At 36.0% G+C, this 26,468-nt stretch overlaps 1 protein-coding gene across 3 annotated transcripts in view; it reads left to right on the top strand.

Moving 5' to 3' along the window:
* The window catches only part of RYR2 (ryanodine receptor 2), a 718,243-nt gene that overhangs the window by 349,425 nt on the left and 342,350 nt on the right, over window positions 1–26,468 (top strand). For all 3 annotated transcript variants that reach the window (XM_087863178.1, XM_087863177.1, XM_087863176.1), the window contains 4 exons: window positions 10,933–11,097; window positions 15,934–16,055; window positions 19,647–19,830; window positions 22,184–22,319. In XM_087863178.1, coding sequence (XP_087719304.1) covers window positions 10,933–11,097; window positions 15,934–16,055; window positions 19,647–19,830; window positions 22,184–22,319 — 607 coding nt within the window. The remainder of the gene's footprint in view (window positions 1–10,932; window positions 11,098–15,933; window positions 16,056–19,646; window positions 19,831–22,183; window positions 22,320–26,468) is intronic.

Below are 26,468 nucleotides of genomic sequence, written 5' to 3'. Positions count from 1 at the left end.
TATAATTTAGCAAAATATAATTTAGCAAAACAAAATCCCAGAGAAGTAGAGAACCTGAACAGGCCTCTCCCAATGGAAGATGTTGGAAAAGTTCTTCAAGGTATAGCATCTACAGAGACAAAGTCTAGCAAAAATTGGAGGCAAAAGGGAAAAAGTCAAAGGGGTAGTAAGTGCTGTGATTGCTTCCCATGAAACAGAAGACAAGTAATATTTTTTAAAACTGAAAAGTCAGGTAATAGAAGTACAAGGTATTTAACAGTAAAAAGGCAACACTAAAGTATAATGAAATTTACTAAAATAATGTGGTGGAAGAGAGAAGATTTGGTGAAAAAAAGAGGAAAATACTACCCTTGTCATTATCCATAATCCAGTCCAGTAGAAAGAGGACAAGGCAAAAAGAATCATAGACACACACAGCTACAGAAACCCACAGTCAACAGAGACAGGAGGCCACATAGCAACGAACTAGAAAACATAAATGTGACAGCAGAAAACCTAAAATGTGATAGAGTGGAGACCCAATGTATTAGCCTTACCAACACATAAAAATGGGCTAAAATCACAAGGTAAAATAAAAATTTCATATTGAATGGTGAAGTATAAATTATGCTGACATTAAGAGACACCTCCAAAACAATTTTATTTGGGAAGTATGTAAATAAAAAGATGGCTAATGGAATACCAGGAAAATACAAATAAGGAAAAGAAGGGTGTCTGATTTAATATCAGATGAGAAATTAGGCAAAGAAAGTATCGAGTGAGGTAAAGGATACTTCATAGTATCACAGAATGCAATTCCCTGAGGATGTAACAGTTAACCAAATCTATGTATCAAATAAAATGACACAGTATTAATATTCATGAAACAAAACCTCTAGGAGATACAAGAGGAAATAAACAGAAAAACTGGTAGTAGGAGACATGAAGTCACTGTTTCTCAGTTCGTGATGGATAGACAAATAACATACAGAAGACGTAAACAACATGTAATAAGGAACATATATGTATTCCATACCACTGAGGAACTTTAGGGTGTCTGAGCCTGGGGAGCCCACCCAGGGGCCCTGCCCCTAAGTAGACATTCATTCACTTTGGAACATTTAAGGACTGCCTTGACCTGGCTTGGGGACACACAGGGACCCTTTCTTCCCCTACTCCTTGGCTTTTTGAAGACAGTAATTGCTACATTTCTGTGACCTCTTGTAAGTCTTCCCACAGAGCTGGACACTCGTTGTACACCCATTTCACAGGTGGGAGAACCAAGGGAAGGAGGGATGAGTCACTTGTCCAAGTCACTGGACTTGAAGCCTGGAAGAGGCAGTGGACAGGAGGTTATCTCTGCCCCAAACCTCCTGTCCAGGGTGGGTTTAAATAACCACACTCTGGCTCCAGGCTTGGAACCCTGAACTGAATAGTTTACTCATCTCCCCAGCCCCCTTGCCTGGCCGCCACAGGAGTCTGGAGGTGTGCCCTTCACCTTGCAGGGCCTCACACAGCTGAGGCACCACCCCACCCCTCTGCAGGCTCCCAGGAAAAAATTCTATTTTGTTGTAGAAATCTGAATACTGAGTTCATCTTTCTGTTTTCGTTATTTCTATAACAGCCATATTCCCGTGGTCTCCAAAAATCCTGTTGCTGTAGAAATCTGAAACTGATACTACCTTTCTCCTTTTATTCTTTCTATAGCAGTCCTGTTCTCCAGGAAGTAAATGATTGCCAGTGGCAAAGTGGGCTAGGTTATTCAAATGGATATTGAAAATACTGAAGAGAAATGTATATTGACGTATTTTTAAACGTTCTTGCATACATACAGCCCCTGAGCTAGCAATTCTTCTTAATGAGGGGAGGTTGTCTTCCTGATATAAAATAAAACTAGTGCAAGTTAATGTCATCATTCTTTGTCATGGCAAAAAAATTGGAAAAGACTCAAATATTCAGCAAATATAGTCGATAGCTAAGTGGTATTAGCTCTCAGAATATACTGATCTGGAAAAATATCCATCATAATACTGTTGAATTAAAAAAAAAGCAAATCATAATGTCCTTTAAAAAACTATTTTTTCCTTAAAAAATTTCTTGTGTTTGTATATGATTATATAATCGATGTAGAAGGATCTACACTCATCTTTTAATTTTGAGTGCTTTAGAAAAATCAAAATAAAAGGTATGTAAGAACAAATATGGTAGAAATTTTTTGTTTAACTTTTAAAAAACAAATCTCTGGATTATTTTGCTTGTTACAATAGCCATATTTCTTCTGCAAGAACAAAGCATCAGTTAAAGAAGAAAACCATTGCACTGACATTCTTGGATGTAAGCTTGATGCACGTTGTTGTTGTGGTTGGGTGCCTAGAAGTGGAAGTACTCAAAAACTAGGAATACTTTCCTCTGGACAGAAGTTCTTGCCCCAAATAGAAAATTTTGAAACATTTTCCCCCCAGTATCTCTGCTAATATTCTGTGTTAGAGTATAGCTGACATTTGAGGAATTTTAACTGGCTAGCTCTTTCTCAACCTCTCTGCTCAGGGATTCTGTTTCTGGATTTTGGCGACCGTGTAATGTCATAGCTTACACTGGAAGTGGAGAGCAAGGATCCCAGTGATACTTACTAGTGAGCTATTCAGTTTCTCTAAAGCTAATCTCCTGTTAAATCACTCTAATATGCAGGTAGTTAATAATTCACTGTCCTATACTCCACTTTTTAAATTCACCATGGTAATTATATATGATAACATGGTTGAGGGTAGTGAAGGTAGATGTGAAAGCCAGGAAAACATTTTACTTCTACAATCACAGAATTTTCATTTTAAAATCACTGGCAAATTAGGTAATAACGTTTTTTCCATGATACAGATAGTAACTCTATCATTTCTTTCTAAAATTACTTTTTTATTACGTATAATAGTCACAAAAAATTTTTAAAGGGAATTAAAAAAATGTAGTGAGGGGAAAATTACATTCCATTACTCAAAAACAACTGTATTGTATGTGTGTGTTATTAGCAAATATATACATATTTTGATATTTAAGCTAATTATTTAAACTGAAATCTATTTGAGTAAAATTGCTTTCTGCAATTCACAATAAAGAATCATTGAACTAAGAACCAACTAAAATAGAATAAAAATAGTCTCTAATTGTAAATGAAATTATATATTTTTGAAATAAAGTATTTTTATAGTATCAAGATTTTAGAAAAAATAGTAGTAAATAGATTTTCTCATTCGTTTGTTAATTATCACATTTGATCATGGCCCCTGGTCTTTGAAATAATACTGGGTTTACTTAAAGGTGTATATATATATATTTTTTTCACTTAAAGATATATTTGTTGCTTTTTTTCCTTTAGTGCTATTTACATATTTTTATTATACTATTTCCAATAAAAATAATAAGTATTTCAATTTCTGGAAGGCAAAGACTTTTTTTTAATATAACATTTCTTTGATTCTTAGTATATTTTGAGTACACAATAAACGATTATTGATTGACATAACTACTATGTTGCAAATCACATCTTCATTACTGTGATGAAAAATTTAACTGTTCTAGATCAACTGAAAATACCAACTTTTATCTTGGATTTAGGGTATGGTTTTGGAAACTCTAGAAGTAAAAATCATCTGTCATGATCCTTTGTACTTACATTAGCAGTGCCTTACCTATAACTGTTGAGACCCCTTTGAAAGTATATCCTTAAAATTTAGCAAATCATTAAGATTATTCTTAAAAGTATAAGTGAAAGTGGCTTTAAAAAACTATTCAACTAGTAAATATAAGGAGCAATTTTTTTTTGATTGCCATTGGGATGTCTTTGACACTAATGTGAGCACTCAATACCCAATCTCAAATTCATAATTTTTTTTAAAGATTTTTATTTATTATTTATTCGACAGAGATAGAAACAGCCAGCGAGAGAGGGAACACAAGCAGGGGGAGTGGGAGAGGAAGAACAGGCTCATAGTGGAAGAGCCTGATGTGGGGCTCGATCCCATAACGCCGGGATCACGCCCTGAGCCGAAGGCGGACACTTAACCGCTGTGCCACCCAGGCGCCCCTCAAATTCATAATTTGACAGGAGACTCAACAGTTGTTGATAAGTGTATATCTTCAGAATACACAGAATAAAGTACAAAATAGTTTATAATACAGCCTATGTTCTTTTTTTTTCCCAGCTTTATTGAGATATCATTGGCATAAAGCATTGTATAAGTTTAAGGTATACAACATGATGATTTGATACATGTATATATTGCAAAGTGATTATGTTGGCCTTCCATTAAAGACAACATTTTACATAATGAAGAATTCAATTTGATTTATGTAGATTTCCTTAGACCCAGTATTCTTCAGTTTCTCTACTCCTAGAACTTGAATGATCACTTTTCCAGTATGTTGAAATGTCAGTTTTAATCATTGGTAGGTTTTGCCAATTACAAATGTATTATATTCCCTCAAGATGTAATTTTTCTTTAGCTTACTATGCCACTAAAATATTCCCCTGTAAGTGATTTTCTCCAGTTTTTCTCTCTCACACACCCTGAACAAAAACCTTTTGGTACTGAAATGATGGAATACCTACCTCAAATAAGACTGCCATTGAGATGACAAGGGTTACAGGTCACATGGCAGAAATAGAACATTTCAGGACATAGTTTTTAGTATGTCATTTTTATTTGGGATTTTTAAAATTTTTGGTTCAAAAATGTTTAAGATGTTTTAAAATATACATACACAGTGAAAATAAGTATAACAGCTAAAGTTTATTATATGCCAAGTAATGTGCTAAGCACCTTACATGCATTATCTTGTTTAATCCTCGATCAAGCCTATGAAGCTTAGATAATACTTTTAATCTTCATTATGCAGATGAGTATTTGAGGCTTGGTTGAGTTATGTGCCAGTTCCAGACTTTGGATGAAAATACTAAAACTAAAACCCTCTTTAATAAGAAAATTAAAGATTTAATAATAATGATAATGTCAGATAGAAAAGATAACATTGCTCATCTGTGATCATCTGACTATTATGGTTGTTTAGTGATTGATTCAGTATCTAAAAAATAAAAGCAGAGTGGAGAATTTGGGGTTTTTCTTATCAAAATAGTTATGCAAAGTCATCGATGGAGATGGATTTTGCATTTAATCAGGATTACATTCAAAATAAATTTTTCCAGTCACCCTTTTTCAAGGGGTGTTGATGGCGTCATAGAAAATAATGCCAATTATGGTTTCATAGAAGATATAGAAATTAAGTTAGAGTTTTTATACTGATCCTTCTTAGTGGCAGTCAGCCCGAGAATGAGCTCACTGAAACGTTCTCTGGTTAAGATGAGGTGTATCAGTCAAAGTTCAACCAGAGAAGCAGAGCCAGCATGAAATACATGTATATTAAGGGATTTTTATTGTGCGGATTTGCTTTATGAGATTGTGAGGGCTGGTTGAGGAAGCCTGGAGTCCATCCTGCAGGTGGCCAGAGAGGAAGATCGTGATGAGGATGGGACCCCGTGGGCACTAGCTTCTTGCTGTCTATGAGCTCAGGGAAAGCCTATGCCCTCTTTAAAGGGCTCACCTGATTGTCACTCATACTGGGTATTAGCTCACAGTCAACTGAATAGGACCTTAATTACATCTGTAAGATCTTTTCACTTTGTCTATCGTGTAATCTGATCATGAGTGCTCTTGCATCATGTTCATTGGCCCAACCCACACTCAGGGGGCCAGGATTACACAGATAAGAGAGGGCTTTTCCTAAGGGGCTGTGATCTTGTTTTATTGCTGCTATGAAAGCCCATCAAAGGCCCTCCCAGAACAAGAAATTTTTTAAAGCCCTTCTCTCCACAAACCCACCCACCAGAGTGTCTCCTCAGATTTCTGAACACCAGGGATGAATAAAGCTATGTATTTTTTATAACCCTGCTTTTGATGGGCGAAACTTGGCCTGGTCTATCTGTTCTAGTAATTTCTCTGACCCTTTTGCATTGTTAGACTCCCCAGTTCTCAGCGACTACTTTGTGTTTAAGTGTGGCACCATAAAGAAGCCCAAAAATTTTTGACCTCTTAATTTTCCTCACTTCAACCACTGTTTGTCTTAAGCAGAACTGTCTATGACAAAAACAAACTCTCCATCCTTTAAGGATAAAGGCCTTTCCCCCCCCCCTTCCTGTCAGTCACCTGAGAGAATAATTTGGAAGGATTTAAGGATGATTTCTATTAGTACTAGAAGAATCTCTCTGACCTACCTTGTCCATATAATAAGAACAAAATCATACGTGACTAATTTAAAAATCTTAATGAGCCTCGGGGCGCCTGGGTAGCTCAGTTGGTTAAGTGTCCGACTCTTGATTTTGGATCAGGTCATGATCTCAGGGTCATGAATTCGAGCCCCAGGAAGGCTCCATGCTGGGTGTGGAGTCTGCTTACGATTCTCCTTCTCCTTCTGCCCTTATCCCCTCTAAAACAAATCTTAATGGGCTTCATTTGGTATATATAATGCCCGTGTATCACTTAATATGGACGGTTGTCAGAAATAGTTTTGGCCTTATGGGCCAGTTTGGTGTGACCAATGCCAAAATATCACTTAATATTTTTCTTGCTGGTCTTTTTTACTTCTAGAATCATTTGATATTCATTAGGAAATCAGATTTTCTAAGCATTCATAAGTAGAATTATTTAAATGTTAGGAATGGGAGTAGTTTATACGTATATTTTCTGTGGGAAATCGGATGGGGTATGTGATTTTCTTCCAAAAATTTATTTATTCATTTAATAAGTCTTTATTGAGAATCTAATATTTGCAGGCTCCATTCTGCTCCTGGGGACATGGGCCATTGGAGTGAAGGAACCAGACATATGATTCCTGCCCTTGAAAAACTAATTAATAGTCAAGTGGGAAAGAAGGCTGTCAAGAAGCAATTTCAGTAAAATGCCAACATTTCTCTCATAGTTGAAGTATAGCATGCTGAGGTTGTCCGTGAAGCAAAAGAGAAAATATCTATCCAAAAAATCCTCTAATAGTAAAAAAAAGGAATCTTTTCAGCAGCTCTAGACTGTATTAAAAAGAGTTGTTTCCTTCTTGAACATTTTCGTGGCTCTCAAATCTCAAGATTATTCTTATAGGATGGACGATTAGACTATTTAAACATTTATGGATGTTAGTGAATGCCAAGATAATAGTGAGGATCTAAACATTTCCTAAGTTAAATGCAGGAGGTATGGGAATTAAATCTTATATAGTGTTTTGAGGAACGTTTCCACTTAATGGCAAAGTGCCTGTTATGTCCGAGTGCTCTTAAAGGCAAACTGATCTTGGGGGCGCCTGGGTAGTACAGTCGGTTAAGTGTCTGACTCTTGGTTTTCACTCAGGTCATGAACTCGGGGTCTTGGCATCGAGCCCCACATCAGGCTCCTCACTCAGCATGGAGTCTGCTTAGGACTCTCTCTCCCTCTGTGTCCTCTCTCTCTCTCTCTCTAAGTAAATAAATCTTAAAAAAAAAGAGTCTGATCTTGAGATTCAAAAATTGCTATTAATCTGTTTTCAACTGCATTGACTCCTTAGTCTGTAATTCCAATCTGATGTTATGTTGATCCAATTAATTTTGTATTTCAATTATTATTTCCATTTTGCTATTACAATGCATTTTACATAGTTTCTATTTCTCAACTGAGATTCCCATCAGTTTATTCATTATGCATGTGTTTTCCTTCATGTCCGTGAATGTATTTTATATTTATAATATTTGCTAATTGTGAAGGCTATCTTTGCATCATTTCTATTACCTGTTATTTTTTCTTTGGTATGGGTCACATTTGGTTTTGTTTTCTTAATTTAGTATAGATCACCTTTTCTTTTTTTTTTTTTGACAGTATATACTGGATATTAGAAATGATATGTTATAGAGACTCTTAATTTTGTTAAGGGTTTGTTTGTTTTTGTGAAGAGTGATTTTACTTTCAGCAGGCACTTAACCTGCTGGACTGAATCTCCAGTTTTGTTCTTTCCTTTGCAGGGGCAATGCCTTATATTCCTGCTCAGTTATTTCAGCTTTCATCTGCGGCTGTTCCACAGGGCATAGTTTAGTGGTCAGCAAGAATTTGGGTGAATTTTATAATCAGACTTTCCAGATACTTTTTTGGTCCAGGATTTAGGTCATCTAATTTTCTGGCTGCTTGTGAGCGCTAAAGTGTGTTCTCTGATATCTCAAGCCAGTAAAGCAGCAGATTTCTTCTCCCTGCACTGCAGGCAGATTGGGCAGGGCATACCCCATGGCAAAAGGCAGCTTTTAAGAAATCACCTGGGTACCGTTTTCCTCTAGAGAGAAAATATTCTCCAATTTCTCCCTGCTTTTGGTCTCTCTCAAGGATCTTCTGATAGATTCTGGAAAGGATTTTTTTTCTCCAAATTTTATAATTGCTATCTACGGGAGGATTAGTGTAACTTAACTACTCTGTGATTTCCTAAAGTCAGAGTAAGTAAAACAAAAACAGAAACAAAAGAATAAAAAAGAACGAAAAAAGAAATAAAGAAGTGATGCCAAAACCAAAGTCTGCTAATTTTGATACAGTGTAGATAATACAGAGTATTAGTAAAATTATTACTTGCGTAATCTGGACAATGTATTTCTAGTAATACAGGCTAATTTTATGTTAGAGGCTTTTAGTAGCTGTCACACTCTCGACTCATGTTATGCTTATGCTTATAGTTGTTCAAAGCATCGAGATTATTCCCACCTGAATATCTCCTTCTCTTAAATCTGACTTACAGAAAATGACAGTAAATAAAAGAAGGAAAGACCATGAATGGCTTGTGTTCTTTCGTACAGCAAATAATCACGCTTTACTTTTTTCTAATGTTACTTTAGCAGATCTTCCCTGACCTGAGCATCAGAGATAGTTACTAAAGCAATTCTTCCTGAAATATCATTATTATAACTTGTAACCCACAGAGTGATGTGAGCTACTTAATAAAAACCAAAGCATAACTTTACAATTAGTAGTTGTGACTTCTCAAAACACAATCCATAGTCTATAAGTAGACCACCAACTAATTCCCTTGGATAAAAGAAAAACAGAAAGTTAGAATGTTAGGGGCTCATTGTTTTATTCTGAGGAGATAATTACATTGTTATATTTTCCCCTAGAATTTAATTTTCCCATTGATAGGTTTGGCGTAAGCAGATTAGTAGTTTATCTTCTTTGATAGAATGAAGTTGGAATGGCTTAATTATCTGTTTTATTGCAGAGTCTTAGAATAGTGTTTCAAATTATTTGCATAATGGTTACATCAGCTGATAATTTTATTCATTTTCTTATATGACCTTGACTCTTTGTATTAAGAATTTCAGTTCATTTTAATTTTCAAATGTTGGCATATTCCTAATCATTTTAGAATTATTAGTACAATGTGCAAATGGCATGAACAAAATCTATCAAAATTTTGTTCTACTTGAATTATTTCTTTTGGTATAGGAAACAGCCATAAAGTTTACTGCAACCTAATCTTAAAAAAACATTTGTGTAATTTCCAACTAATTAGTAATTTCCAACTAATTGTGTAACTGTTACTCCAAACTTATCTTCAAAAACATTTGTGTAACTATTATGAAAGCTAAATAAGGAAAGACACAGATGAAATGTAAAGTAAATTTAACAACAAAAGCTAGACCAAGGAGAAGAATAAGAAACCACAGAGGGAGGAACAGCAACCAAAAGAACATTAGTTGTTGTTGTTGTTGTTGTTGTTGTTGTTGTTGTTTTTGCTGTTATTTTAAGGACTGTATAGAACTTGAAGACATCATGGGTGCCTGAAGACCAGAGTTAAGTGTGGGAGGGAAAACTGAAAGAGCGTGTTAAAGGAGGAAGCATTAAAATAGGGAGGGATTTGTATAGTTAGTTGGAGTCAGAGGAGTGGTTGGCTGCTCATAGCACAGGGAACTTACCCTAGTAGCCCTGGGAGCAAATGGGTCTGTAGTCCCCATTGGAAGTTGCAGTTGTAGAAACTGAGTTATGGCTTTGATCAGTTCAAGAAAAATCAGCACTGTTATTAACATCCTTAGTAACATCACCATCAACATTTATCAACACCATTTTCATGGTCAGAATCATTAAAATTTATGTATATTTATTTTATCCCAGGCTGAACACTTTATGTGCATTATCTCATTATCTCATTTTTTCTGATACTATGGGTGAGATATTTTTGTTAACTTTATTTACAGATGAGAAGCCTGAGGCTTAAAAGGTTTAAATTGTCTTGAGGTCACAGAGGTAATCAGTGGCAGAGATTGAACTCAAAACTGGATTTTCTGTTCCCCTAAACCTATGCTCTTAACCGCCAATAATGAAAAAAAAAATCTGTAAAGAATATGAAGCGTAAGCTACTAATTTTAAGATCTCTGGTTTGGAGTTTGCCATTAAGCAATATAAAATTTTATGTTAGGGCCAAAATAATTTTCTACCAGCATCAATAATTCAAAGTATGTTTATTTATCTTTACAATTTCCCACTTTGATTTTTCAGTATCAGTTGAACTGCTAGAATAGAGTATTTGACATTATTTTAAAGGATGTCAGACTGCTGAATTTTTCAAGGAACATATTTACAAAAAGGCAAAGTTCTTTCAATATAAACTAGTAGTTTGGGCTCCTGGGTGGTTCAGGAGTCGTGGGATGGAGCCCCGCATCTGGCTCCCTGCTCCATAGGGAGCCTGCCTCTCCTTTAGCCTCTGCCCCCCTCTCTCCCTGTCTCTCATGAATAAATAAATAAAATCTTTAAGATATATATATAGATTATGTTTTATATATATAAATATATATAAATTTATAAATATATAAGAAAATATCTATATATATATATAAACTAGTATATATATTATACTAGTATTTTTAAGACTCTTGCTTATCTTCTTTTTTTTTTTTTCTCTTTCTCTCCTTAGGAAAAATTGGATGTAGGAGTGAGAAAAGAAGTCGATGGCATGGGGACATCTGAAATAAAATACGGAGACTCAGTATGCTATATACAGCATATAAATACAGGCCTATGGCTTACTTACCAGTCTGTGGATGTGAAATCAGTGAGAATGGGGTCCATACAACGTAAGGTAAGATTATGTAAAAACACAATTTATAGCTGCCATTATGTATGACAAAAATACACAAATGCAAAACAGCAAGAGGTAGCTAACACTTTGACCCACCTGCTAAACGTGCAAAAAGATCAAATCCCACCATAATAATCTCTTTAGTTTTTGTGAGGTGAGCAATGCTGGATGTTACATCATGGCTTTAAATATTAAGCCAAGAAATAGACTCTTTTCTGGATTCTAGCATCTACGTACTTCACTTTGTTCTCTGTGCTCCTGCCAGGGTTATGTCTCTAAAATACAGGAGGGCTCATGCACTCTAGCTAATTAATTAATCTAAGTTTAAAGGCTTACACTTGATTAAGTTATTAGAAGATTTTTGTGCATGTTTGGGATAACTTAGGTATGTGAATATACTTTTCCAACTATAAATGTCATCAATTCTAAAACAGGTATTTTCAGTAATAATTTGGTATCTAAATCAAGATATTCTATAAGTATAAAAAATAAATACATAAGTATAAAAAATACACTGGATTTTGAAGGCAAAGGAGAACAACAAAAAGAATGTTAAATACTTTAGTAACAGCTTTGTTCTGTTTATTATGTGTTGAAATAATAATATTGTATATATATATATATATTAGGGTAAATCAAATATATAATTAAAATTTTACCTTTTTAAAAAAATTTTTTGATGTGTGTTCTGGAAAATTTAAATTTGCATATTTTAGAAACAGTTTCTGCCACCCTTCTCCCCCACCCCATGCTTCCTTCCAATACTACCACACCGAAGGACAGATGCTATCATTGCTTGTAATACTGGAGATGAGTTTTGTGCAGGCCTTTTTTATTATTTTATGAATGGTGATTTTATTGGATTTGCCATATGGCATTCTATATTGTTATACCTCAGTATTTACCAGAAAGGTTAATGTTCAAAGTATGATTGCACAAATCATAATAAACAGAAAGAGGGAAGAAAGTAAAATTCTTAACTCAGTTATTACTTTCTGTGAGCTCTTGTCTAATTCCACATTTTCTTTATAGTTTTAATTGAGAGTTGAATATGATAAATGGTTATGAGAAAAATATAGGTAGAAACGATAACATGTAGACACATTTTTTAAAAGATTTATTTCTTTATCAGGGGGGAAGCAGAGAGAGAGAGAATCTCAAGCAGACTCCCCACTGAGTGCAGAGCCCAATGCAGGGCTCTATCCCAGGACCCCAAGACCATGACCTGAGCTGAAACCAAGAGTGGGACACTTAAACAGCTGAGCCACCCAGGGGCCCATCGTATTTTTGCAAAGATAGAAATAAGTTTTAATCAGATCACTAGAAACTTTAGGTGTCATTTCCCCATTCTCTATACTTAAGTGGTAAATGCAATATATATATATTAACAATTGTCTTAAACAATTGTCTTCAATCTTTTTTTGCTCAAGTACCACTTGAATTTTTAAAACCACACACCTCATGACATAGTTTTTGCTATAAATTTAAATAGTTGCAAATAAAATTATTTCCGACTTATTGTAAATAGGAACATTTTAAACCAAACTCTTTTAAATATTTTTTAAAATGTCTTTTAAATATTTTGCATGGGAATTAAATACCAAGAGTTTCCATAATTACCTCTCTGCTGAATTACATTCTGCTGAATTCAAAGAAAGCACCAAGCCCTGGAAATGTTATCTTCTAAGTGGACCTCAAAGTAATTCCCTCTGCCCCATCCCTACAGATCTAGTTCAGCCTTTCTCATCCTTTGTGTGCTCTATTTCCAGAGCCTCTTAACCAGTGTGTCTGCCTGCCTTCAGTCTTACTTTTCTCTCCAATCTATTCTGGCTTTACGACCGCCATGTTTAAAACCCATCATGGCTGAGCTTTACTTCCTGTGGTAATTCCAGCCTCTTTACCACGACAAACCAGATCACTGCTTAATCAGTCCTTTCTCTGTCTTCAGTCCATTGCAGTTTATTCTGGGGTTCTTAATCCTTACTCCACTATCTGATTCCTTAACCATGGGTTAAAGTCAAAGTGGGACTTAGCCTCACCACCATAGGTCTTTCCTTCTAGAAAGGTAAGGGTGTTGAGAAGTTAACCAGTCTTAAGTTAGAGAAGACAGACTTTATAGGCCATAGAAGAGATAATCTAGTAAAATCTCTACTGTAGACTTATTACCACTTGGAGAACCATCTACTATAGTAAATCCTTAGGGGAAGACTTCAGTGTGGTCACCATATATGATAACTTCTCAGTCCAGATCTCCTATGTTTTATATACTTCCCAGTTAGCTAGTGGCTTCAAATCATTTTAATTTTCAAGAAAAGCATGTTGGTCATATATTTGCCAGATTTTTACATATTTGAAACTGGCTTTCTGTTGTTTCATATAAATAAAAACTTGGTTAGTTAAAAAATGTCTGAATCACTATTCATAGCTTTAATGTATCCCACATCATGTGAATATTCATGTTTTGCTGCAGAAATATAAATTTATTGATTGCAGAGTGATGCACAGACCACGCTAGTGTTACAAATAGTATACAGTTTATATACTGTATTACCTTTTTAAGAAAATCTGAAAACATCTGTCACCAAGAATTTTTAATTAGCACACATATGTCTTTTTAAAACTGAGAGAATTGTACAACCTCTGTTTTCCTTCTGTTTGTTAGTTTCTTTCTCAGGAAATGGGCTTGTTCCTCTTCTCCATGTTGGCTGTCTTCTCTTTCTGTATTTTTATCTTTCTTCCTAGTTTCTAGATCACATTACTCATTTTGTTGTGTTTGGTGCTCATCTCCTTAAGTTCTTTCAGTGCCTTTGAAATTTCACTTTTCTTGTAATGTTTCATGATCTCGTCCCCAATCACTTTTTCTGTCAGCTTTCTATTTTTCATCTATTCTGCTTGCTCATCTCATGTGCTTTCTTATTGTGAATCTCACTCCTATTTCACGGAAATTATACTTTCTTGCATCCCTCAGACAATTGGAATAGTTTATGTATGTAAGTGATATCCTACTATTCCTGTTTTTCTGGCTTTTTAAAAACTTAGGAATTATTGCTGAATTTTATCAATTAGAGGAATTATACATCATGTTTTAGCATCCTTCAGTTTGTTGATAAAGTTAATAGACATTACGATATTGAAGAATCCTTAAAGGCATAGATGAAACCCTACTTGGCCATAGTTTATTATGCTTTTTAAATATTATTAGATCTTATTCATGTTTTATTTAGAATTATTACATATATATTCAGAGATAAAACCAACTTTCCTTCGTTAGGGATACAAATTTGAATTTGAAATTTGAATGCCATGGAATTTTCATATATCACAAAATATTCTGTTTCTGGTCTTTTTCAACCATTTAAAAATGTAAAATTCATTAAAAGCTCACAGACTGTACTGAAAAAGGCAACAGGCCATAGTTTTCTCACCTCTGGTCTGAGAGGGCCAGTTTACCATGAAAATTCTCTGTTCTTTGAAGATTCTTTATAGCTCACTTGTAAACCTGGGATCTTTTAAATAGTAACTCTTAAAGTTCCTTTCTACTCTCTCTTAAATAAGCTGATCTCATCAAATTTTCTACTGTATTTAATTCTTAATTTGCTAGGAAGCCGTCTGTTTCCTCTGGGATATTAACTTACATTTTTTTGCCATTGAGTTGTAAATAGTATTGACTTATGACAGTGCTACAGTTTTAATGTGTTTTGTGTCATATCTTATTCTGGTTTTTTTTTTCTTCTTTTAAAAAATTTTATCTTTAGCCTGGCTTGTGAAAGGTATATCTATTTTATTTATCTTCTTAAAGAATCAAATTTTGGGTTATTCATCCTTTTTAGCACTTTATTTGGTTTCTGGTCCATTAATTCCTCTTTTTATCTTCCTTAATTCCACTCTTCCACTTTGTGTTTGTTTGCTTGTTTTTTGAGTCTTACAACAAGTAATATGTGCCTTCATTTTAATCATTTTTTTTCTTTGTCAGTGAAGACATGTAAGGCTACAGAGTTGCCTTTTAATACAGACATAGCTCTGTCTCATTGATTTTGGTCTAACGAGTTCCTCTTTACTTTCTAGATAGTATATAATTTTAATTCTAGTCATTAATTGTAGTTCAGTACACCTGCTTAGATGTGCTGAAATGTCTTGCTACAAGCATCGAGTGAAGGAAGCTAGATACGCGTAGTCCCATTTATGTGTAGTACACAACTGACCTTTGTTATGAAGAGTTGGGAAGGTGGGGAGTAGTATGGAGGATGAGGCCAGTAGGGGTGCCCTAGGGGAGACTTTAAGGTACTATAATGTTCTCTTTCTTGATTGGGGTGTTGGTTGCATGGTGTGTTCATTTAGCTGTTCACCTAAGATTTCTACACTTATGTTATTACTTCTGTAGAAAGTTCAAAAACATAAAGCCAAACAAAAAAACTAATAAAATTATGTTTTTTAAAGAACCTAGATGCCCTGGAAACAATGATCAGTACTTATTACTCAGGCTATGTTCAGAACTGGTAACTGGCATACCAATGCAACATTTTCCTTTACTGCTTTTTTCAGAGTTTGCTTAGACTGTGGTTCAGTCATTGAACGTAAATATGTGAGATCTGGTGTCTGTTTTGTTTAACTCATTTATTGACTCACTTTTTAAAAGAAAAACTCAATGAATATATTGAGTGAGTGGTTTGTAAGAGAACTGTGCATATTATTTTAAATGTACAGATCAGCTTATTGTCCCTTGTACCTGCCTTTTGATTCTGTTTATTGTTAGGGCTTACCTTTGGAGTGCACGTCTTCTTAACACCCATTTAGAAAGGAGATGGGAGTCATGGTGTTATTTCTGCGTTTCTGTAGGCTATTATGCATCATGAAGGTCACATGGATGATGGCTTAAATTTATCTAGATCTCAGCATGAAGAATCACGGACTGCACGTGTCATCCGGAGTACAGTCTTCCTTTTCAATAGATTTATAAGGTACATTTTCTTCTGTTGTAGTAGTGGTTTGACATTTTATTTCAATGTCCTTATTGGATTTACAAATACACAATTCTAAAATATACTGTGGTGGTAAACCTATAATTTCGTAGGTTGGCAGTACACATTAGAAAATGATAGATGATTTTATGTCTTTCTTATAAATAAACTTTTTAAAAGGGAATGTGATTTTTAGAAATTGTGTGTGTAATTTATAATTCATAGCTGGGGTTCAGGATTATTCTATAATATACCCTTATGCTGCAACTACTTAAATTTGCTTTCACACTGAGAGTAATGAAGCCTAGATACTTGTGAGTTTTGAACTTTATTTATTTATTTATTTATTTCAAAGGGTTTGGGGAGGGGCAGAGGGAGAGGAGGAGGGAGAATCTTAAACAGTCTCCAAGCTCCGTGTGGAGTCCAATGCAAGCCTCGATCTCACAACCCTGAGATCATGACCTCAGCTGAAATCAAGAGTCGAACACTTAACCAACTGAACCCACCCAGGCACTCCTTGAATGATATTTAAAAATGATTCTTATAGTAAATAAGTTTCCTACCTCATAACGGAAACAGTTGCAGATCTGCAAACTAAATCAAACTTGTGGTCAAGGTATTTCCTGGTAACATTAAACCAATATACTTTCTGGCTTATGATGGATATATCCTATGTCTTTTTAAACTTTCAGATTTGATGGGAAAAATATTTGCTTTATTAGTGTAGTCTTATTTACTATTAAGATCCTGATTTTTAAAAAAGTATTGGCAGATTTCTGTTTTTCACTTCTTAGAGTGGAAGTCAAGGTCATTTAGATTTTCTTCATCTGAGTTTTCTTATGTAGTTTCTTTTTAAGATTTTATTTATTTTAGAGAAAGAGCATGCACGAGCGAGTGCATGCTTGAATGAGGGGAGGGGCAGAGGGAGAGGAAAAGAATCCTAAAAGGACTCCACACTGAGCACGGAGCCTCACGTGGGGCTCAATCTCACAACCCTGAGATCATGACCTAAGCCAAAACTAAGAGTTGGATGCTTAACTGACTGAGTCACCCAGCTACCCCTATAGTTTCTTTTCTGTGACCCTTCTGGTCTCTGTCTTCTAGGTCAGGGTAGTGGTGGTGGTGGTGGAATTGTGTGTGTGTGTGTGTGTGTGTGTGTGTGTGTGTGTGTGTATGTGCGTGTTTGCCTTTGGGTTGTGAGAAAGGATTTTATTCTTCTGGACTGCAAGAAATACATATAAAACCTTCTTTTCCTTTAGGTATATTAATAAATGTATTCTGAAAGTTATATTAGGGAGGAATCTGTGTTTAGTAGTAATATTGTTTAATCTTCAAAGTACAAAATGTAGAGATGGAATTCATGGCTTTAATCTTTGCTCTGATATAGTATGATTCTACCACCTTTGGTTTTCCTCAATTATTCTCTTCATTTTTCTGTTCTTGATAAATTAAGATGGTGAATGTCTTTATAGGAGACAGACATAAAACTTACATAATTAACAATTTTAGGAGTCTTGCATAGTATTTGTCTGACAAGAGGCTTCTAGAAAGTAATGATTACATTGTAAGAGAACTGTGCATATTATTTTAAATGTACACATCAGCTTATTGTCCCTTGTACCTGCCTTTTGATTCTGTTTATTGTTAGGGCTTACCTTTGGAGTGCACGTCTTCTTAACACCTATTTAGAAAGGAGATGGGAGTCATGGTGTTATTTATGTATGTAGATACTGTAGATACTGTATGTAGATACTATATTTGATGGGGCACCTGGGTGGCTCAGTTGGTTGAGCATCTGACTGTTTGTTTTGACTTGGGTCGTGCTCTTGGGGTCATGGGATTGAGGTTCCCGTCGGGCTCACACCGAATATGGAGTCTGCTTGTCCATCTCCCCTCCCCCCCAACCCTCCTGCTCACACACATGCATGCTTGGCTCATGCACGTGCTCTTTCTCAAAAAACTCTTTAAAAAAATGTAACTAGTATATTTGAATCACTTTTGAATTTCATTCACTTTAGTATGAGAGTTGAGTTTAACTTCTTTATAAATATATTTATGATTCAACTAAGGTTTAATAAGATAAAATGTTTAGAACAAAAGTATATCATCGTATATAAATTTTTATTATGAAAGGGGAGAAATAATTTTCTTCTGAAAAGTCATTGCTATTACTTTTTGAGCATAGAAAGACTTTTAGAGATGATAAAACTAGGTAATAGATAAATTCCATTGTAATAGATTTGAAATTGTGGACAAAAACTTTAGGAGAGTTGTACAGTTTTCCTATTTCTACTGTTTATAAGGCTGAATTCAATTATTTCAAATTTTTTTGTAATCTTTTGTAATTGATGATACATTTTAAATTATATTTGTGAGTATTGTAAATTCAAAGATTAGCTAATTCTCATTTATGAGGCCCTTATTGTTTTTAAAATGTAAATTCTAAAACAGATAATTAGCCAGGAACATTTCCTTGGAGTAAAATATTGCCACATAATTTTGCTGTTGCAGAGTGCAGGAAAGGAAGTATAATATTTTATGCATTAAATTTTGTCATGCCTAATATGAGTATTGCCATATCAGCTATAGTATATGCATTCTCCCATTCTTTTATGGTGTCTGTTGTCTGTTTTTAAATAAACTTCTTATTTTGAAATCATTTTGATTTACAAATACCCTATTTTAAAGTTTTTTCCATGTACATTCAAAGCTATGAATTTTAAGACTCAGAATCTCAGAAAGCTTAACAAATTAACCCTTTGACTTGCCAGTAATATGTTTTTCTTTGAAGAAAATGCAACACAATGTTCTTAATCCAATTTTAAATACTTTTTTTTTCAGATTAGAGAAAAGCATTTTAATATATTACTTTCTGATTAATAAGAAATTTTTAAAAATTAACATCGTTGGAATGTATTTTTAAACAGGCAGGAATTTTCAGAATGTCAGTGAGGGTCACTGATCATGTAGCAGTTAACAATTCCTTCTCCAAAAACAAAACAGAACAAATGAAGTCAGAATTATGAAGCTGGGAAGCTGCATCTTAGTGATTTAAAATGAAAATTAATTGGTTTCTAAATATTGAGACCATTGGCTCTGTAGGAATTGGTTTCTAAATATTGAGACCATTGGCTCTGTAGGAATTGGTTTCTAAATATTGAGACCATTGGCTCTGTAGGAATTGGTTCTCAAGGCCCTTTATGTTTTTGTCTAGAAGCTGCATCTTAGTGATTTTAAATGAAAATTAATTGGTTTCTAAATATTGAGACCATTGGCTCTGTAGGAATTGGTTTCTAAATATTGAGACCATTGGCTCTGTAGGAATTGGTTCTCAAGGCCCTTTATGTTTTTGTCTAGATGAGTTTCTCTTGATACTGTGTTTTTTAGTATAGCATTGTATATACTTGATAAAATTTACAATTTTTGTTTGAATATATTAATTATTGGTCTTTGAGGAAAACAAGGACCTTGCTTATGGGTTCCTTTAACGGTGGTGTAGGGAGAGAGAGTAAAGCTTTATATACTCTGTGGTCTAAAAAATAATAAGATTGCAGATCGCTGATGTAGAGAAATGTTTGCTGTTTATTTTAGGGGCCTTGATGCACTCAGCAAAAAAGTGAAGGCTTCCACGGTGGACCTCCCTATAGAATCTGTGAGTCTAAGTCTGCAGGACCTGATTGGCTACTTTCATCCCCCAGATGAACATTTAGAGCATGAAGACAAGCAGAACAGATTACGAGCTCTAAAGAACCGGCAGAATCTCTTCCAGGAAGAGGTGAGTTTCTACCAACATTCATCTCTTTATGCAGCTGTCTGGAAAGGAAAACAACTTCTCTGTGGGGCAGTTGTCTGACAGGTTTGCATTTTGAGTTGGATGAGCTGGTAAACTATGGCCTAAGGGAACCAGGCCTCGGAGGAATCCTGCAATTATTTTTATTTCTCTGTCAGGGAGTGCTCATTTTAAAAAATGGAACTCTTCGCTCCCCTGGCAAAGGACATTTTATTTTGCTGTCTGCTCAGCCTTCATGCTGATCATACATTGCACTGCAGTTTAGTTCACGTTTATTATATAAATGCAGTATCTTGAAGTGTCTAAATAAATACAGGCTTTGGAAAACAAGAAGGTTTTTAGACTGTTGAGCAGGTTCTTGAGGTTACTTGGACGTGTCTGAGGACCCACAAGGAGCTTTGTGTGGGGAGGGAAGCTGCCCAGGAGAGGGCAGGACACCTGAGGGATGCAGAGCTCAGGGCTCTCTGCTTAGAGCAGCCCCACTTACTACTTTTTTGTGTATTCAGTTTTTGTGTGTGATTTTATTTCATGCACATTCCAGTTAAAAAGAGCTCAAGTGCCATATTTCATAGACAGAAGGACTGAGGGATATGTTTAATGACCCTAAAATGAGTGTCGGAATTAGTACTGTATATTCAAGAGTTTCAGTGGGAGGATGTCAGTGGTGAGCTGGCAAATCAGGCCAGCTCAGCAGGTGCTCCCATTCTTCTCAGTGCTCCCTATATGTGGAATAATGAATGTGTCTGAGGGAAAGCATCTTTGTAAAAGTAGCTAAGAAAAAAGTTAGAGAATTGCTGAGGACCCATGAGCCCTAACTCTACATTCTTCTTGTTTTAAAACTTTTCCTGCTTTTCTGTTGAAGGCCTTTGACCTTCACATCAATTTTTGAGGACTTTTCACTGTGTATACAAAAAACTGATATGTTTAGAGACCATAGTGGTATGAAAGCACAGGGCAGGTCAACCTGAGCCAGTAACAACATGGAGTACTTTGTTGGGCCCTTTTCATTTGGTGTATGCCAAAATGTTAGACTATGTAGCATTCATTTAGTGTCTAGAAAAACTAAAATGAAATACTGGTGTGTGAAATTTTGAAGTATTGATTTTGATATTTTTTTTTCAATTTCTCATGGAAGACAGCATGGATGGAGACCTAGAAATGTGTTTAGGTCCATGGTGCCTCTTACAACTCTGTGAGAAATGGGTTCCCTTGATCAATCAACTAGAACTAGCTCATCCTTTCATGTGTGTTGCCTCATTTTGGCAACCTTGATCTAGCATTAATAATAAAAGCATAATTTCAAATGCATACAGCATCTTACAAAGCTCTATAATGCACTTTTGATTAGCTTCAAAGATCTCTTTTCATGAGCTTTTTTCATTTATTAGATCTTTCATTTAATATTAAAAATAATGATGATCATCATGATCATGATGATGCCTGCCCTAAGAACCAGGATTCTTAGCTCTTATGCTTTTCTAGGGGAGGAAAAGAAGTCATTTTCCTCTACTCCTGTTAGGTTCATTAGTTGGGGTCCTGCAGATTAGAGTGACAAAGACAGATATATAAGAGAAAACAAAATGTTTATTAACATGTGAATCATGCATATCCATGGGAGCACTCAGCGATGAGCAACTCAAAGGAGTGGTTAGAACTCAGGCTTATACAGCATCTTAACAAAAGGACAGTAAATGTGTAGAAAAATAAAGAGACAAGGAAAGGAGTTTTGAGCTTCTAGGGGCAGAAAGTTGTGGGAAGGTGAATATATAGGGGAACTAGTGAATGTTAAGGGTGAGTTAGTAAAGTTATGTAGATTCCTTTGTGAAGCCTCTGGGCTGATAAGTGTTGGGCCTTGTTTCTTGTGATGAAGCATCTCCTGTCCTTCCTGGTAGAGGAAAAGGGCAGAGAATTTTTCTTGTGTCTGCTTTTTCTCAGTTGCCTTCAGCTCAAAATAATCCTTATGGCAAAGTGACATATCTTGGGGTGGCATTCCCTGAACCTCTTCATTTACTCACGGTAAAATACAGTTGTGACCAATCCATAAATCCAGTAGTAAACCTTGCAAATAGAAGTATAAAGCACATATTTTTGTATTGTTCTTCTGCTTCTATTTGAGAATAGCCCTCAGGATTTAAAAACCATTTGAATTATGTCAAAAACATTTTATTTCTCGTGCAAGTGTGTTTCTTTCTGACATTTAAATAATATGACCTCAATTTTCTTTATGATTAACAGTCTTAATTTAAGCCAGACTTTTTTTTTTTTAATCAACTTAACATTTTTTTTTGTCTGTGAGCAAAATCACAGTTTCTTATGGTAATTTGTATCAACCTTCCAGGGAATGATCAACCTCGTGCTCGAATGTATAGACAGGCTGCACGTGTACAGCAGTGCGGCCCACTTTGCTGACGTCGCCGGGAGAGAAGCCGGCGAGTCCTGGAAGTCAATTCTGAATTCTCTCTATGAGTTGCTAGGTAAGAAGTATGATGGTTTTCAAGGCAACTGACTCACATCTATTTGAAAGGATCACAGAGCAATTAATGTAGTTTCATGATGTGCTTCTTCATCGAGGCTTTTGGTGTTTACTGGTGTTGCACTTAAAGCCAAGTGATGTTTATAATACTTACGTCCATCTCTGAGTGTGGACTGTGGCCAGAGCAGATTGGTCTTTGGTTTATGGAGGGGGTTCTTCGAGGGTGTGAGTTTATGGGTAAGGGGCCTCTGTGTGAATATGCATGAAATATTTCCTTTGTGATTCTCAGGCTAGTCTCACAAGACCCCTCTTTCTGCCTCACAAGAATCTTGTCAGGAACCTTCTCCCTTCTCCTTCAGTAGTCTTTTTGAGATTTGTGTTTTCACCTTCTAGGTGTGCTTGAGGTAAATTAAGAAACACTTGTGGTGTTTGGTGCTGCATTCCTATTGACTGTATGCAAACTTATGTCCTTATTATTTTTGGCCTGGGCTATTCTACTAGTTTCACTTGTCTCTTGTCAAGAACTATGAACTCACAAGTTAGTGAGCTGGCCTCCAATGAGGATAAAGAGGAATAGTTTATTTCTCAAAGCAATGGATGAAGCCAAAATATCAGCATTTGGGGGCTGGTTCCTTGAACCGCCCTTCTCATAGGACAATATGAAGGGAACAGTTGACATGCAGTCGGTTGAGTCACAGGAAAGGAATTGTGAGCTTGGGAGTCCAAATCAGTTACACTGGAAATATGCCTGCTCGCCCTTTTGCTTTGGATGGAGACACCATCTCTCTCTTCCAAGGCTGCTTGCTACAAACATCCTTGAAAAGAAAGCCCAAAACAAAGGCTTTCAGAGGCTCCTTTCACAGGACATGGAAAAACAGGAGACACGTGGAGAATGACCGCTCTCTTCACTCACGCTCAGTTCCGAAATCCCAGATTCATCTGGTACACCATAGCCACACATCTCTTCCATTTAGAAATTTCTCACCTTTTCTCATCATTCTAGAAGGTGAAGTTTAATTTGCTTTGCCTGGTACATGAGGCCCCGGTGAACTCTTCCAGACTGGTCCTTGTCATTGTTTTTCCCCTTTCTCTAGCCAGACCCATTTCTGAGTGTCCTGTCCACACTTCAGTGACATTTTTCTACTCCCACCTTTTCTAGAATTCCTTTATGTCCTATGAAGCCCAGTTCATGCCTGGCTTTTTGGAAGTTAATCTTGGCCTTTTTTCTAACTCTCAAGCTTGGTTAAACAGTTCTTTCTCTGTCTCTCTCTCTCTCTCTCTCTCTCTCTACTTTTTTGGCACTTAGTATTTACTTGTGCTATGGCACTTACCCATTTCTGACTTAGTTACATATGTGCCTGTGATCTCTAGGGCAAGAATGGCACCTTTTCTGATTTTTGCGTCTCTGTCCTTTAACTTCATGTCTGGCACATACTCAGTAAAACGTTTACTAATTAAATAAATTGAGTTCTGATAGAGTAGGAAAGTATACGCCTAAGTGGAGAAAAGAGGTCTTGAGGCATTTTTTCTTAATATGAAGAATGAAAGGTAGTCAAAATATTTGGCAATTCTCTATAATCTAATTGAAACTCATTAAAACTTAATAATACTATTTAGCAAATAGAGCTCTTGTGCCTGCTAGCATTTCTAATATGCTCCCTTTAGGTGGGCTATTTGATCTGCCATGAAAATTAAACACATGTAGTTTGGTACTTTCAGAATAAGGGGAAACACTGGCTAGCATTTCTTTGAGCAGGACCCAGGCCACAGAGTCTTTCTAGGAATCTGGATTTATTATTTTAGCCATGAAATCATTAGGACAAGGATTTTACAATGCCAACATTCTAGGGGCTGCATTTCTTTTCCAGAGAAGAAATTATGCACCGAATTTCTATATTTGGTAGAGACTGATGTGTGGTAGTGTTTTAACACCACAGTATAACATCTTCACTTGCTATGACATGGGATTCGTTTCTGTGACAAACTAGTTGCTTAGGGTCAAGAGGTGGCTCATCTGTGTGTGTTTGAGGGTAGGAAGTATTATGTGCAGAGACAGTGTTGTAGAGAAATCTGGATAATGCATATCTTACTTATATTTCCACATCAGCTCTTTCCATAGTCTGTAACTTTTTTTGTTTCATCCGGTCTGTGTGCTCATGTGTCCATAAGTAATAAAAATATACAGAGAGAATTATAATGATTTTTCCAAAATCATAGAAAAATCTAATCCAGCAAAATCAGCACTTGACTTTTATCATTTTGGGCTATGTATCCCTCAAGCTTATATTCCTTTTACCTTCACAGACTTCTTTGGGGATTAAATCTCATTATTTTAAATTTCTCATTATTTTATTACTGAAGTAGTAGTAATAAACTCTACAAAATACTGGAGACGTGGAAGGTGGGAGCACCACTCATCAGAATTGGTTTCATGGTTTAATTTTTAATAAGACCATGACTAAACTTATGATTTTTAAATGGTTTATTCAAAGAGGGAGGGAAGAAGCCGTTGTTGTCAGTGGAATGATGATGGATCTCTTAGGATGTGTCCACTTGCAAATTACAGCCTTGACTCAAAGAGTCGGGCTCACACAGTGGACGGCATTTATCAGCTTGTAGAGCTGGAAGTCGGCCAGTGGGTATACTCCATGGCTTCATCATGGCATCCACAACCCACTTCTTTATATCTGTTCTGCCTTCCACAGGGTCAGCTCCCTCCAATGCTGGCTTCCCTTGTGTGGCCTCAGTGGGCTGACCTCAGCTCATGGTGCTGCAGATTTCCTCTCTGACATGGAAGAAGTGAGAGAAGTCTGCTCCTGAAAATTCTCTTAGGAGAGCATGCCATCTTCTAAAACCCCCTAGCAAATCACATCTTTCATCTCATTAGCCCAAACTGTGTCTGTAGTCTTTCCTGAGCCCATCATCCTTGCAAGGGAGGATGGGAATTTCACCAACACTAGCTCTGACTTGTCAAGGACCCACTCCCGGAACTGGGAGCAAGCCCTTGGACTGTTTGGTTGCCTTACAGAGGTGAACATTGCAGAGAATTCTGGGGAAGAAGCTAAAGTGTCCAGCTCAAATGTTAACTTAAATACTAGACTCAACCGAAAGGTTTTATGGACTGAATTCTAATCTGAGTGCTTTTGTCCACCATGTGGCACCATGTGTAAACAGAGTTGGCACTCAATAAATAATTGTTTGAATTATTCAATAAATGTATTAGAGATTCCTGTGGAGGTTAGATTTTCCTGTAACAGGTTAAGTGTGGCCATTGAGTCACTGTATTACACACCAGTGCACCTGCTGTTCCACCACCATTGTGTCTTGTTTTGAAAAAACAAAAGCTTAATCTTTAATCCATAGGCAACAGTCTCTGAGAAAATGACCCTTCTTTTAGCCAAGAAGGTCTCAGAATTAAAGCTCTATTAGTTATATGACTTTGGACAGATTAATAAACTCACACCCAGTTTCTTCATCTTCAGCGCCCAATCTAGAGTGCCTACTCCTTAGGATTATCATGAGATTTCCACAACGGATGTAAAGTGCTTAGAAGAATACCAGGCACATAGTGAGTGATACCTATTGTTATTATACATATTACCTGTAAATGGCTTTAATAATTCCCTTTATAATGGTGTTGGATGGCTTAAATATAGTAACGTATGTCAAATGCTTAGCATAGTGTCTTATTGCTCTCCTCATTATTCCTTTTATTTATTTATTTATTTATTTATTTATTTATTTATTTATTTATTTTAGGATGCTTTTATCACTATCCTCCTCCTCATTAACATAGTAAAACTTTCTTCTTTGACCTCTGTTTCTCTTCTTATTTCTTTTGCTTTTTAAATATGCCTTCAAGGGTGCCTGGGTGGCTCAGTTGGTTAAGCATCTGCCTTCAGCTGAGTTTGTGACCATGGGGTCCTGGAATCGAGTCCCGCATAGGGCTCCCCACTCCTTGGGGAGTCCACTTCTTCCTCTGCCTCTGCCTCTCTCTCTCTCATGAATAAATAAATAAAATCTTAAAAAAAATAAAAATAAGTAAATATGCCTTAGAGAGGCTCTTGGGTGGCTCAGTCAGTGAAGCATCTGCCTTCGGCTCAGGTCATGATCCCAAGGTCCTGGGATCGAGTCCCCCACTGGGCTTCTT

Source organism: Ursus americanus, chromosome 6, assembly GCF_024610735.1.
Source record: "Ursus americanus isolate L20-20 chromosome 6, mUrsAme1.1.p, whole genome shotgun sequence".
NCBI lineage: Eukaryota > Metazoa > Chordata > Mammalia > Carnivora > Ursidae > Ursus > Ursus americanus.
This window is presented reverse-complemented; position numbering and strand designations above follow the sequence as displayed.